The sequence below is a fragment of the Gadus chalcogrammus genome, chromosome 6 (genome assembly GCF_026213295.1).
Source record: "Gadus chalcogrammus isolate NIFS_2021 chromosome 6, NIFS_Gcha_1.0, whole genome shotgun sequence".
Lineage (NCBI taxonomy): Eukaryota > Metazoa > Chordata > Actinopteri > Gadiformes > Gadidae > Gadus > Gadus chalcogrammus.
Window position 1 is genome coordinate 11,029,822 of NC_079417.1, and position 13,310 is coordinate 11,043,131.

The 13,310-nt window shown below is 43.2% G+C and overlaps 1 protein-coding gene and 23 non-coding genes across 24 annotated transcripts in view; 1 reads left to right on the plus strand and 23 right to left on the minus strand.

The window, feature by feature from the left end:
* fam81b (family with sequence similarity 81 member B) overlaps nt 1-13,310 on the plus strand; it is a 32,163-nt gene that overhangs the window by 2,554 nt on the left and 16,299 nt on the right. The window contains exons 2-3 of the mRNA XM_056592424.1: nt 1-4; nt 2,478-2,607. The exon at nt 1-4 is cut by the window's left edge and continues 97 nt beyond it. Of these exons, the coding sequence (XP_056448399.1) occupies nt 1-4; nt 2,478-2,607 (134 nt within the window). The remainder of the gene's footprint in view (nt 5-2,477; nt 2,608-13,310) is intronic.
* trnai-aau (transfer RNA isoleucine (anticodon AAU)) lies at nt 3,557-3,630 on the minus strand. The gene has a single exon. It is a non-coding gene; the product is annotated as a tRNA-Ile (tRNA).
* trnai-aau (transfer RNA isoleucine (anticodon AAU)) lies at nt 3,912-3,985 on the minus strand. Its single transcript has one exon. It is a non-coding gene; the product is annotated as a tRNA-Ile (tRNA).
* On the minus strand, nt 4,267-4,340 carry trnai-aau (transfer RNA isoleucine (anticodon AAU)). The gene has a single exon. It is a non-coding gene; the product is annotated as a tRNA-Ile (tRNA).
* Nucleotides 4,663-4,736, minus strand: trnai-aau (transfer RNA isoleucine (anticodon AAU)). Its single transcript has one exon. It is a non-coding gene; the product is annotated as a tRNA-Ile (tRNA).
* On the minus strand, nt 5,231-5,304 carry trnai-aau (transfer RNA isoleucine (anticodon AAU)). The gene has a single exon. It is a non-coding gene; the product is annotated as a tRNA-Ile (tRNA).
* Nucleotides 5,428-5,501, minus strand: trnai-aau (transfer RNA isoleucine (anticodon AAU)). The gene has a single exon. It is a non-coding gene; the product is annotated as a tRNA-Ile (tRNA).
* trnai-aau (transfer RNA isoleucine (anticodon AAU)) lies at nt 5,784-5,857 on the minus strand. Its single transcript has one exon. It is a non-coding gene; the product is annotated as a tRNA-Ile (tRNA).
* Nucleotides 6,533-6,606, minus strand: trnai-aau (transfer RNA isoleucine (anticodon AAU)). The gene has a single exon. It is a non-coding gene; the product is annotated as a tRNA-Ile (tRNA).
* Nucleotides 6,730-6,803, minus strand: trnai-aau (transfer RNA isoleucine (anticodon AAU)). The gene has a single exon. It is a non-coding gene; the product is annotated as a tRNA-Ile (tRNA).
* Nucleotides 7,086-7,159, minus strand: trnai-aau (transfer RNA isoleucine (anticodon AAU)). The gene has a single exon. It is a non-coding gene; the product is annotated as a tRNA-Ile (tRNA).
* trnai-aau (transfer RNA isoleucine (anticodon AAU)) lies at nt 7,835-7,908 on the minus strand. Its single transcript has one exon. It is a non-coding gene; the product is annotated as a tRNA-Ile (tRNA).
* Nucleotides 8,190-8,263, minus strand: trnai-aau (transfer RNA isoleucine (anticodon AAU)). The gene has a single exon. It is a non-coding gene; the product is annotated as a tRNA-Ile (tRNA).
* trnai-aau (transfer RNA isoleucine (anticodon AAU)) lies at nt 8,545-8,618 on the minus strand. Its single transcript has one exon. It is a non-coding gene; the product is annotated as a tRNA-Ile (tRNA).
* trnai-aau (transfer RNA isoleucine (anticodon AAU)) lies at nt 8,900-8,973 on the minus strand. The gene has a single exon. It is a non-coding gene; the product is annotated as a tRNA-Ile (tRNA).
* Nucleotides 9,649-9,722, minus strand: trnai-aau (transfer RNA isoleucine (anticodon AAU)). The gene has a single exon. It is a non-coding gene; the product is annotated as a tRNA-Ile (tRNA).
* On the minus strand, nt 10,004-10,077 carry trnai-aau (transfer RNA isoleucine (anticodon AAU)). The gene has a single exon. It is a non-coding gene; the product is annotated as a tRNA-Ile (tRNA).
* On the minus strand, nt 10,359-10,432 carry trnai-aau (transfer RNA isoleucine (anticodon AAU)). The gene has a single exon. It is a non-coding gene; the product is annotated as a tRNA-Ile (tRNA).
* Nucleotides 10,714-10,787, minus strand: trnai-aau (transfer RNA isoleucine (anticodon AAU)). Its single transcript has one exon. It is a non-coding gene; the product is annotated as a tRNA-Ile (tRNA).
* On the minus strand, nt 11,110-11,183 carry trnai-aau (transfer RNA isoleucine (anticodon AAU)). Its single transcript has one exon. It is a non-coding gene; the product is annotated as a tRNA-Ile (tRNA).
* Nucleotides 11,678-11,751, minus strand: trnai-aau (transfer RNA isoleucine (anticodon AAU)). Its single transcript has one exon. It is a non-coding gene; the product is annotated as a tRNA-Ile (tRNA).
* Nucleotides 12,033-12,106, minus strand: trnai-aau (transfer RNA isoleucine (anticodon AAU)). The gene has a single exon. It is a non-coding gene; the product is annotated as a tRNA-Ile (tRNA).
* trnai-aau (transfer RNA isoleucine (anticodon AAU)) lies at nt 12,388-12,461 on the minus strand. The gene has a single exon. It is a non-coding gene; the product is annotated as a tRNA-Ile (tRNA).
* On the minus strand, nt 13,137-13,210 carry trnai-aau (transfer RNA isoleucine (anticodon AAU)). Its single transcript has one exon. It is a non-coding gene; the product is annotated as a tRNA-Ile (tRNA).

Below are 13,310 nucleotides of genomic sequence, written 5' to 3' on the forward strand. Positions count from 1 at the left end.
CTCGGTATGCAACTCATCATATCAGTGTGTGTACCTGGGTGTTGCCGTTGATCACATCACAACAATAGAATAAGGTTAATGCAGGGGAGCGCTTGAATCCAATTGCACTGTTGTGTTTTTGTTTGTGTTATTCAGAGACATTATTGCACCTATGCTTTTATTTTGTCCGCTCATAACCCAAGTTTAAATATAAAACATAAATTGAATATACTTTTCTTTAAAAAACTGTCCCTCCGTTTTCATATTTATTTTATTGTCATGCTTTTAGAAAAACACTTTGAAGAGCATAAACACTTTGTGTGCGACAACTCGGGTACATAATCCCATTATTTGGTTGTCTGCTAGCGAACTTTCCAGACTTTTAAAACAAATGCTGCCCTCCGTTACCTACTTATTTGTGTTTTTGTTCTCTCTGTTTTAACATGGGATTAACTAAATCAACCCAGATTAACTGATTGAGATGTATGTAGCACATATATCCATACATCAGAAACCAAGACATGGTACATTAATACGTGGAGTTCAAAGATTAAGATCTTTAGCTCAGGCCATGATAAATCGGTGTGATCCAACATGGGTTTAACTGTTTTGTCGCCGCCAGTCTGACCCCGTCTAGATATCTGGCCTGTGGCCTGTAGTATTGACTCAGAGGTCTGAGGAGAGAAACACAGAAGTACTCAACAAAGAGCAGACATATGGCCCTCTGGAAGAATTGTCAGAAAACGGCTTGTTTGAAAGCGATGCGAAAACCGAAATCTATTACATGAACTTCAGTGTTTTTAGCACAAGCGTCTAAATGTAGCGTGCTTCTAGTGTGGCACTCTCGTTACTGCAAAGAGGGAATAACGTCAAGTAAATTGCGGACCTCAATCACTCCTCCTGTGTTGATGTGTTTATTGAGCATGGTGCACATCAACACACACACACACACACACACACACACACACACACACACACACACACACACACACACACACACACACACACACACACACACACACACACACACACACACACACACACAATTGATCTGTGTTGTCTTGTTTATTTATTTTGCCACAAAGTAGATTCAATAGCTGGCCTGCCTGAGGAAGGACATCATAAATTAGGTAAAGGAAGAAAGCAATATTGGAGCTTTGCAGAGTGAGAAAGAGAGGGAGGGAAAGAGAGAGAGAGAGAGCGAGAGCGAGAGCGAGAGCGAGAGCGAGAGAGAGAGATGCACTCCAGGCTGCCCCTGTCGGTCTTTCAACTTTTAAAGTTGAAGCAGGGAGGGATGGTTGAGGAAAGCAGTTATAAATGAGCAAATTTCAACAACAAAAAGAAGTGTGTGCGTGCGTGTGTGTTTATGTGTGTTGTGGCATCCCGCCACTTAAACCTCGGCCCGGGCGGGTCCGAGCCGGCGGTGTGATTGACGGCGTATACCGCCGCCACCCACTGAGTGGCGACGAAGAGCATCACTCTCTCCCCAATCAGCGAGATTGGGGGACACCTGGCCGGAGGCAGAAGAGCCATTTTAAAAGGAGCAGGAGGACTGAAATTGGGACGGGAGAGAGAGGGAAGGAAGCGCTTGGGTCCGCGAGCGGCTAGAGGATCACGGAAACCCTAGAGACCGCGACTATAATGTATGGTTTAAGATGTATGTAATAAACGCCGTGATCGGCTTATGGTGCGTTTTAATATCCATCCGTCTCGGAGGTCCGAGGACGTTGCCTAGCGACACGCACAAACACGCCCCTTTTCCTCGGACGGCGATCTCGCCATCTCGGTTGAACTCAGTGGTGACCGAGCGAAATTCCGAGACAGAATTCAAGATGGCTGCGCCCATTGTGACTTGAAGTATGAAGTGTTTTCATTGTGCTTGGACCACTTTGGTGGTTTAAATGGTAATTTCAATCACTCGTATTACTGCAATACCTTACTGCGTCCGTATCTCTGCCTATGTACACAAATATATTGTATTTGTGTACAGCACTTTGGTCAACTACTGTTGTTTTAGATGTGCTATATAAATAAACTTGACTTGACTTGACTTGACTATGGCCTATAGCCTACTTATATTGGATCGCCTGGTCCTCTGCCAATGCTACCGCGACAACAGCTTTCCGGGTGGCGTCCATGTTTTCCTCCAACGACCGAGCGAAATAATAAAACGCTTGAAGTGTGGGCGTGGCATCAGATCCGAGATCCGAGTCGGTTCGCAGAGAATACTCACTCTATACATCAAAATACTCACGCACCATGAAACCCTCACTATCAAGCGTGATTCGAACCTGGAACCCGGCACATTGGGGTAGCGGGTTGCCACAGTGTGGATTGTGTGTGTGTGTGTGTGTGTTGTCTTGTTTATGCATATTAATATTTATGCAATGCTCCCATATCTGAGTTCTCTCTCTCTCTCTCTCTCTCTCTCTCTCTCTCTCTCTCTCTCTCTCTCTCTCTCTCTCTCTCATTACTTGTGTGACTCTTCCCATTCCCAGCTGTGATGCCAGCATAGCACGAGTGAGTGCTGATGTAAACTCTGGGGGACAGCAGGTGAGGAGGCTCCAACAGGAGGTGATGGAGCTCAGGGCTATCCTAGATGTCCGACTGAAAATGATGGAGACCAAGGTGAGACAGGGTGGAAAAAACACAACACTTTTTTAATTTTTCAATTTTTCAATAGATATATATACCTATTGTATATTTTTATGTGATTCTTGTATTAAATCAAAAACACCCTATTGACTTGACTTGTGCAATACTATTTTGACTTTTAGCTTTTTAAAACGTCTTGCTTTGTTCTACACAAATGACGCTGCTCCAGTTCTTGGTTCTTGGTTCATTTGAGATGCATGTACAGCACTAATGACATACACTACGTCATTATACAAAGTAAGAATGTTGCTCTTCAAGCTGTGTGTCGCAATATGCATACGGCCATTACTGGTACCGAACCCGCGACCTTCGCACAACGCTCCAACCACCTGAGCCAAACAGCCATGTTTAAGAATACCAGGATAAAACGTTTCCGACCTCCAGTTTTTAGTTCCTGGTGCGTTCGAGATGCATCATACTCCACTCATGACAAACATTACGTTATACAAGGTAAAATTCATCAATGATTAACCTATGTGAGGCAATTAACAGGCCATTACGTTATTAGTATAGTGCTCTAACTAACTGAGCTAAACGGCCCAGATACGGAGTACCAGGATAACACTTTACCGAACTCCACATTTTAGTTCTTTGTGCCTTTGAGATGCATCGTACGCCACTAATGACGAACACTACATTATACAAGGTAAAAAACGTCACGCTTTCAGCTGTGTGTTCTATCGCGTTATTAGCACGACTCTCTAACCAACTGAGCTAAACAACAATATTTAAGGTGCGCAGGATAACACATTTCGTGTCTCCAGTTTTTAGTGTGTTCGAGATGCATCGTACACCACTAATGACAAACACTACGTTATACAATTTAAAAAACGTCACTCTTCCAGCTATGTGTTCCGTTGCAAACACTACGTTATATAAGGTAAAAATCATCACTGATTTAGCTATGTGAGGCAATAACATTTGGCCATTACGGGTATCGAACCCGCGACCTTCGCGTTATTAGCACGACGCTCTAACCAACTGAGCTAAACGGCCATGTTACGGACTAGCTGGGTAACAATTTACAGAACTCCACATTTTCAGTTCTTTGTGTCTTCGAGATGCATCATACACCACGAATGAAAAACACTACGTTATGCAAGGTAAAAAACGACACGCTTTCAGCTATGTGTTCCGTCGCGTTATTAGCACGGGATAACTCATTTTGGATCTCCAGTTTTTAGTGCGTTCGAGATGCATCGCTTATGCTAATGACAAACAGTACGTTATACGAGGTAAAAATCATCACTGATTTAGCTTTGTGAGGCAATAACATATGGCCATTACGGGTATCGAACCCGCGACCTTCGCGTTATTAGCACGACGCTCTAACCAACTGAGCTAAACGGCCATTTTGTAGACAATAAGGATAGCAATTTACCGAACTCCACATTTTCAGTTCTTTGTGTCTTCGAGATGCATCGTACACCACTAATGACAAACACTACGTTATGCAAGGTAAAAAACGACACGCTTTCAGCTATGTGTTCCGTCGCGTTATTAGCACGGGATAACTCATTTTGGATCTCCAGTTTTTAGTGCGTTCGAGATGCATCGCTTACGCTAATGACAAACAGTACGTTATACGAGGTAAAAATCGTCACTGATTTAGCTATGTGAGGCAATAACATTTGGCCATTACGGGTATCGAACCCGCGAACTTCGCGTTATTAGCACGACGCTCTAACCAACTGAGCTAAACGGCCATTTTGTAGACAAGAAGGATAGCAATTTACCGAACTCGACTTTTCAGTTCTTTGTGCCTTCGAGATGCATCGTACACCACTAATGACAAACACTATGTTATACAAGGTCAAAAATGTCACACTTTCAGCTGTGTTCCGTTGCATTATAAGCACGACGCTCTTACCAAATGCGCTAAACTGACATATTTAAGGGGCGCAGAATAACACATTTCAAACTCCACTTTTTAGTGCGTTCGAGATGCACCCCATACAGCTAATGACAAACACTACGTTGTACATGGTAAAATCGTCACTGATTAAATTATGCGAGGCAACAAGGTAATGGCCATTACGGGTATCGAACCCGCGACCTTCGCGTTATTAGCACGACGCTCTAACCAACTGAGCTAAACGGCCATGTTACGGACTAACAGGATAACAATTTACCAAACTCCACTTTTTAGTGCGTTCGAGATGCACCCCATACAGCTAATGACAAACACTACGTTGTACAAGGTAAAATCGTCACTGATTAAATTATGTGAGGCAATAAGCATATGACCATTCGATATCGAACCCGCTGCCTTCGCATTATTAGCACTACGCTCTAACCAACTGAGCTAAACGGCCATGTTACGGACTACCAGGATAACAATTTACCAAACTCCACATTTTAGTTCTTTGTACCTTCGAGATGCATCGTACACCACGAATGAAAAACACTACGTTATGCAAGGTAAAAAACGACACGCTTTCAGCTATGTGTTCCGTCGCGTTATTAGCACGGGATAACTCATTTTGGATCTCCAGTTTTTAGTGCGTTCGAGATGCATCGCTTATGCTAATGACAAACAGTACATTATACGAGGTAAAAATCATCACTGATTTAGCTTTGTGAGGCAATAAGCATATGGCCATTACGGGTATCGAACCCGCGACCTTCGCGTTATTAGCACGACGCTCTAACCAACTGAGCTAAACGGCCATGTTACGGACTAGTAGGGTAACGATTTAGTGGGTTCGAGATGCATCGCTTACGCTAATGACAAACAGTACGTTATACGAGGTAAAAATCGTCACTGATTTAGCTATGTGAGGCAATAACATTTGGCCATTACGGGTATCGAACCCGCGACCTTCGCGTTATTAGCACGACGCTCTAACCAACTGAGCTAAACGGCCATGTTACGGACTAGCAGGGTAACGATTTACCGTACTCCACATTTTCAGGTCTTTGCGTCTTCGAGATGCATCGTACACCACGAATGAAAAACACTACGTTATGCAAGGTAAAAAACGACACGCTTTCAGCTATGTGTTCCGTCGCGTTATTAGCACGGGATAACTCATTTTGGATCTCCAGTTTTTAGTGCGTTCGAGATGCATCGCTTATGCTAATGACAAACAGTACGTTGTACGAGGTAAGAATCATCACTGATTTAGCTTTGTGAGGCAATATGCATATGGCCATTACGGGTATCGAACCCGCGACCTTCGCGTTATTAGCACGACGCTCTAACCAACTGAGCTAAACGGCCATTTTGTAGTCAATAAGGATAGCAATTTACCGAACTCGACTTTTCAGTTCTTTGTGCCTTCGAGATGCATCGTACACCACTAATGACAAAGACTATGTTATACAAGGTCAAATATGTCACACTTTCAGCTGTGTTCCGTTGCATTATAAGCACGACGCTCTTACCAAATGAGCTAAACTGACATATTTAAGGGGCGCAGAATAACACATTTCAAACTCCACTTTTTAGTGCGTTCGAGATGCACCCCATACAGCTAATGACAAACACTACGTTGTACAAGGTAAAATCGTCACTGATTAAATTATGTGAGGCAATATGCATATGACCATTCGATATCGAACCCGCTGCCTTCGCATTATTAGCACTACGCTCTAACCAACTGAGCTAAACGGCCATGTTACGGACTACCAGGATAACAATTTACCAAACTCCACATTTTAGTTCTTTGTACCTTCGAGATGCATCGTACACCACGAATGAAAAACACTACGTTATGCAAGGTAAAAAACGACACGCTTTCAGCTATGTGTTCCGTCGCGTTATTAGCACGGGATAACTCATTTTGGATCTCCAGTTTTTAGTGCGTTCGAGATGCATCGCTTATGCTAATGACAAACAGTACATTATACGAGGTAAAAATCATCACTGATTTAGCTTTGTGAGGCAATAAGCATATGGCCATTACGGGTATCGAACCCGCGACCTTCGCGTTATTAGCACGACGCTCTAACCAACTGAGCTAAACGGCCATGTTACGGACTAGTAGGGTAACGATTTAGTGCGTTCGAGATGCATCGCTTACGCTAATGACAAACAGTACGTTATACGAGGTAAAAATCGTCACTGATTTAGCTATGTGAGGCAATAACATTTGGCCATTACGGGTATCGAACCCGCGACCTTCGCGTTATTATCACGACGCTCTAACCAACTGAGCTAAACGGCCATGTTACGGACTAGCAGGGTAACGATTTACCGTACTCCACATTTTCAGGTCTTTGCGTCTTCGAGATGCATCGTACACCACGAATGAAAAACACTACGTTATGCAAGGTAAAAAACGACACGCTTTCAGCTATGTGTTCCGTCGCGTTATTAGCACGGGATAACTCATTTTGGATCTCCAGTTTTTAGTGCGTTCGAGATGCATCGCTTATGCTAATGACAAACAGTACGTTGTACGAGGTAAGAATCATCACTGATTTAGCTTTGTGAGGCAATATGCATATGGCCATTACGGGTATCGAACCCGCGACCTTCGCGTTATTAGCACGACGCTCTAACCAACTGAGCTAAACGGCCATTTTGTAGTCAATAAGGATAGCAATTTACCGAACTCGACTTTTCAGTTCTTTGTGCCTTCGAGATGCATCGTACACCACTAATGACAAAGACTATGTTATACAAGGTCAAATATGTCACACTTTCAGCTGTGTTCCGTTGCATTATAAGCACGACGCTCTTACCAAATGAGCTAAACTGACATATTTAAGGGGCGCAGAATAACACATTTCAAACTCCACTTTTTAGTGCGTTCGAGATGCACCCCATACAGCTAATGACAAACACTACGTTGTACAAGGTAAAATCGTCACTGATTAAATTATGTGAGGCAATATGCATATGACCATTCGATATCGAACCCGCTGCCTTCGCATTATTAGCACTACGCTCTAACCAACTGAGCTAAACGGCCATGTTACAGACTACCAGGATAACAATTTACCAAACTCCACATTTTAGTTCTTTGTACCTTCGAGATGCATCGTACACCACGAATGAAAAACACTACGTTATGCAAGGTAAAAAACGACACGCTTTCAGCTATGTGTTCCGTCGCGTTATTAGCACGGGATAACTCATTTTGGATCTCCAGTTTTTAGTGCGTTCGAGATGCATCGCTTATGCTAATGACAAACAGTACATTATACGAGGTAAAAATCATCACTGATTTAGCTTTGTGAGGCAATAAGCATATGGCCATTACGGGTATCGAACCCGCGACCTTCGCGTTATTAGCACGACGCTCTAACCAACTGAGCTAAACGGCCATGTTACGGGCTAGCAGGGTAACGATTTACCGTACTCCACATTTTCAGGTCTTTGCGTCTTCGAGATGCATCGTACACCACGAATGAAAAACACTACGTTATGCAAGGTAAAAAACGACACGCTTTCAGCTATGTGTTCCGTCGCGTTATTAGCACGGGATAACTCATTTTGTATCTCCAGTTTTTAGTGCGTTCGAGATGCATCGCTTACGCTAATGACAAACAGTACGTTATACGAGGTAAAAATCGTCACTGATTTAGCTATGTGAGGCAATAACATATGGCCATTACGGGTATCGAACCCGCGACCTTCGCGTTATTAGCACGACGCTCTAACCAACTGAGCTAAACGGCCATGTTACGGACTAGCAGGGTAACAATTTACCGTACTCCACATTTTCAGTTCTTTGTGTCTTCGAGATGCATCGTACACCACTAATGACAAACACTACGTTATGCAAGGTAAAAAACGACACGCTTTCAGCTATGTGTTCCGTCGCGTTATTAGCACGGGATAACTCATTTTGGATCTCCAGTTTTTAGTGCGTTCGAGATGCATCGCTTATGCTAATGACAAACAGTACGTTATACGAGGTAAAAATCATCACTGATTTAGCTTTGTGAGGCAATAACATATGGCCATTACGGGTATCGAACCCGCGACCTTCGCGTTATTAGCACGACGCTCTAACCAACTGAGCTAAACGGCCATGTTACGGACTAGCAGGGTAACAATTTACCGAACTCCACATTTTCAGTTCTTTGTGTCTTCGAGATGCATCGTACACCACTAATGACAAACACTACGTTATGCAAGGTAAAAAACGACACGCTTTCAGCTATGTGTTCCGTCGCGTTATTAGCACGGGATAACTCATTTTGGATCTCCAGTTTTTAGTGCGTTCGAGATGCATCGCTTACGCTAATGACAAACAGTACGTTATACGAGGTAAAAATCGTCACTGATTTAGCTATGTGAGGCAATAACATTTGGCCATTACGGGTATCGAACCCGCGAACTTCGCGTTATTAGCACGACGCTCTAACCAACTGAGCTAAACGGCCATTTTGTAGACAAGAAGGGTAGCAATTTACCGAACTCGACTTTTCAGTTCTTTGTGCCTTCGAGATGCATCGTACACCACTAATGACAAACACTATGTTATACAAGGTCAAATATGTCACACTTTCAGCTGTGTTCCGTTGCATTATAAGCACGACGCTCTTACCAAATGAGCTAAACTGACATATTTAAGGGGCGCAGAATAACACATTTCAAACTCCACTTTTTAGTGCGTTCGAGATGCACCCCATACAGCTAATGACAAACACTACGTTGTACAAGGTAAAATCGTCACTGATTAAATTATGTGAGGCAATATGCATATGACCATTCGATATCGAACCCGCTGCCTTCGCATTATTAGCACTACGCTCTAACCAACTGAGCTAAACGGCCATGTTACGGACTACCAGGATAACAATTTACCAAACTCCACATTTTAGTTCTTTGTACCTTCGAGATGCATCGTACACCACTAATGACAAACACTACGTTATGCAAGGTAAAAAACGACACGCTTTCAGCTATGTGTTCCGTCGCGTTATTAGCACGGGATAACTCATTTTGGATCTCCAGTTTTTAGTGCGTTCGAGATGCATCGCTTATGCTAATGACAAACAGTACATTATACGAGGTAAAAATCATCACTGATTTAGCTTTGTGAGGCAATAAGCATATGGCCATTACGGGTATCGAACCCGCGACCTTCGCGTTATTAGCACGACGCTCTAACCAACTGAGCTAAACGGCCATGTTACGGGCTAGCAGGGTAACGATTTACCGTACTCCACATTTTCAGGTCTTTGCGTCTTCGAGATGCATCGTACACCACGAATGAAAAACACTACGTTATGCAAGGTAAAAAACGACACGCTTTCAGCTATGTGTTCCGTCGCGTTATTAGCACGGGATAACTCATTTTGGATCTCCAGTTTTTAGTGCGTTCGAGATGCATCGCTTACGCTAATGACAAACAGTACGTTATACGAGGTAAAAATCGTCACTGATTTAGCTATGTGAGGCAATAACATATGGCCATTACGGGTATCGAACCCGCGACCTTCGCGTTATTAGCACGACGCTCTAACCAACTGAGCTAAACGGCCATGTTACGGACTAGCAGGGTAACAATTTACCGTACTCCACATTTTCAGTTCTTTGTGTCTTCGAGATGCATCGTACACCACTAATGACAAACACTACGTTATGCAAGGTAAAAAACGACACGCTTTCAGCTATGTGTTCCGTCGCGTTATTAGCACGGGATAACTCATTTTGGATCTCCAGTTTTTAGTGCGTTCGAGATGCATCGCTTATGCTAATGACAAACAGTACGTTATACGAGGTAAAAATCATCACTGATTTAGCTTTGTGAGGCAATAACATATGGCCATTACGGGTATCGAACCCGCGACCTTCGCGTTATTAGCACGACGCTCTAACCAACTGAGCTAAACGGCCATGTTACGGACTAGCAGGGTAACAATTTACCGAACTCCACATTTTCAGTTCTTTGTGTCTTCGAGATGCATCGTACACCACTAATGACAAACACTACGTTATGCAAGGTAAAAAACGACACGCTTTCAGCTATGTGTTCCGTCGCGTTATTAGCACGGGATAACTCATTTTGGATCTCCAGTTTTTAGTGCGTTCGAGATGCATCGCTTACGCTAATGACAAACAGTACGTTATACGAGGTAAAAATCGTCACTGATTTAGCTATGTGAGGCAATAACATTTGGCCATTACGGGTATCGAACCCGCGAACTTCGCGTTATTAGCACTACGCTCTAACCAACTGAGCTAAACGGCCATTTTGTAGACAATAAGGATAGCAATTTACCGAACTCGACTTTTCAGTTCTTTGTGCCTTCGAGATGCATCGTACACCACTAATGACAAACACTATGTTATACAAGGTCAAAAATGTCACACTTTCAGCTGTGTTCCGTTGCATTATAAGCACGACGCTCTTACCAAATGAGCTAAACTGACATATTTAAGGGGCGCAGAATAACACATTTCAAACTCCACTTTTTAGTGCGTTCGAGATGCACCCCATACAGCTAATGACAAACACTACGTTGTACATGGTAAAATCGTCACTGATTAAATTATGCGAGGCAACAAGGTAATGGCCATTACGGGTATCGAACCCGCGACCTTCGCGTTATTAGCACGACGCTCTAACCAACTGAGCTAAACGGCCATGTTACGGACTAACAGGATAACAATTTACCAAACTCCACTTTTTAGTGCGTTCGAGATGCACCCCATACAGCTAATGACAAACACTACGTTGTACAAGGTAAAATCGTCACTGATTAAATTATGTGAGGCAATAAGCATATGACCATTCGATATCGAACCCGCTGCCTTCGCATTATTAGCACTACGCTCTAACCAACTGAGCTAAACGGCCATGTTACGGACTACCAGGATAACAATTTACCAAACTCCACATTTTAGTTCTTTGTACCTTCGAGATGCATCGTACACCACGAATGAAAAACACTACGTTATGCAAGGTAAAAAACGACACGCTTTCAGCTATGTGTTCCGTCGCGTTATTAGCACGGGATAACTCATTTTGGATCTCCAGTTTTTAGTGCGTTCGAGATGCATCGCTTATGCTAATGACAAACAGTACATTATACGAGGTAAAAATCATCACTGATTTAGCTTTGTGAGGCAATAAGCATATGGCCATTACGGGTATCGAACCCGCGACCTTCGCGTTATTAGCACGACGCTCTAACCAACTGAGCTAAACGGCCATGTTACGGGCTAGCAGGGTAACGATTTACCGTACTCCACATTTTCAGGTCTTTGCGTCTTCGAGATGCATCGTACACCACGAATGAAAAACACTACGTTATGCAAGGTAAAAAACGACACGCTTTCAGCTATGTGTTCCGTCGCGTTATTAGCACGGGATAACTCATTTTGGATCTCCAGTTTTTAGTGCGTTCGAGATGCATCGCTTACGCTAATGACAAACAGTACGTTATACGAGGTAAAAATCGTCACTGATTTAGCTATGTGAGGCAATAACATATGGCCATTACGGGTATCGAACCCGCGACCTTCGCGTTATTAGCACGACGCTCTAACCAACTGAGCTAAACGGCCATGTTACGGACTAGCAGGGTAACAATTTACCGTACTCCACATTTTCAGTTCTTTGTGTCTTCGAGATGCATCGTACACCACTAATGACAAACACTACGTTATGCAAGGTAAAAAACGACACGCTTTCAGCTATGTGTTCCGTCGCGTTATTAGCACGGGATAACTCATTTTGGATCTCCAGTTTTTAGTGCGTTCGAGATGCATCGCTTACGCTAATGACAAACAGTACGTTATACGAGGTAAAAATCGTCACTGATTTAGCTATGTGAGGCAATAACATTTGGCCATTACGGGTATCGAACCCCCGAACTTCGCGTTATTAGCACGACGCTCTAACCAACTGAGCTAAACGGCCATTTTGTAGACAAGAAGGGTAGCAATTTACCGAACTCGACTTTTCAGTTCTTTGTGCCTTCGAGATGCATCGTACACCACTAATGACAAACACTATGTTATACAAGGTCAAATATGTCACACTTTCAGCTGTGTTCCGTTGCATTATAAGCACGACGCTCTTACCAAATGAGCTAAACTGACATATTTAAGGGGCGCAGAATAACACATTTCAAACTCCACTTTTTAGTGCGTTCGAGATGCACCCCATACAGCTAATGACAAACACTACGTTGTACAAGGTAAAATCGTCACTGATTAAATTATGTGAGGCAATATGCATATGACCATTCGATATCGAACCCGCTGCCTTCGCATTATTAGCACTACGCTCTAACCAACTGAGCTAAACGGCCATGTTACCGACTACCAGGATAACAATTTACCAAACTCCACATTTTAGTTCTTTGTACCTTCGAGATGCATCGTACACCACTAATGACAAACACTACGTTATGCAAGGTAAAAAACGACACGCTTTCAGCTATGTGTTCCGTCGCGTTATTAGCACGGGATAACTCATTTTGGATCTCCAGTTTTTAGTGCGTTCGAGATGCATCGCTTATGCTAATGACAAACAGTACATTATACGAGGTAAAAATCATCACTGATTTAGCTTTGTGAGGCAATAAGCATATGGCCATTACGGGTATCGAACCCGCGACCTTCGCGTTATTAGCACGACGCTCTAACCAACTGAGCTAAACGGCCATGTTACGGGCTAGCAGGATAACAATTTACCAAACTCCACATTTTAGTTCTTTGTACCTTCGAGATGCATCGTACACCACGAATGAAAAACACTACGTTA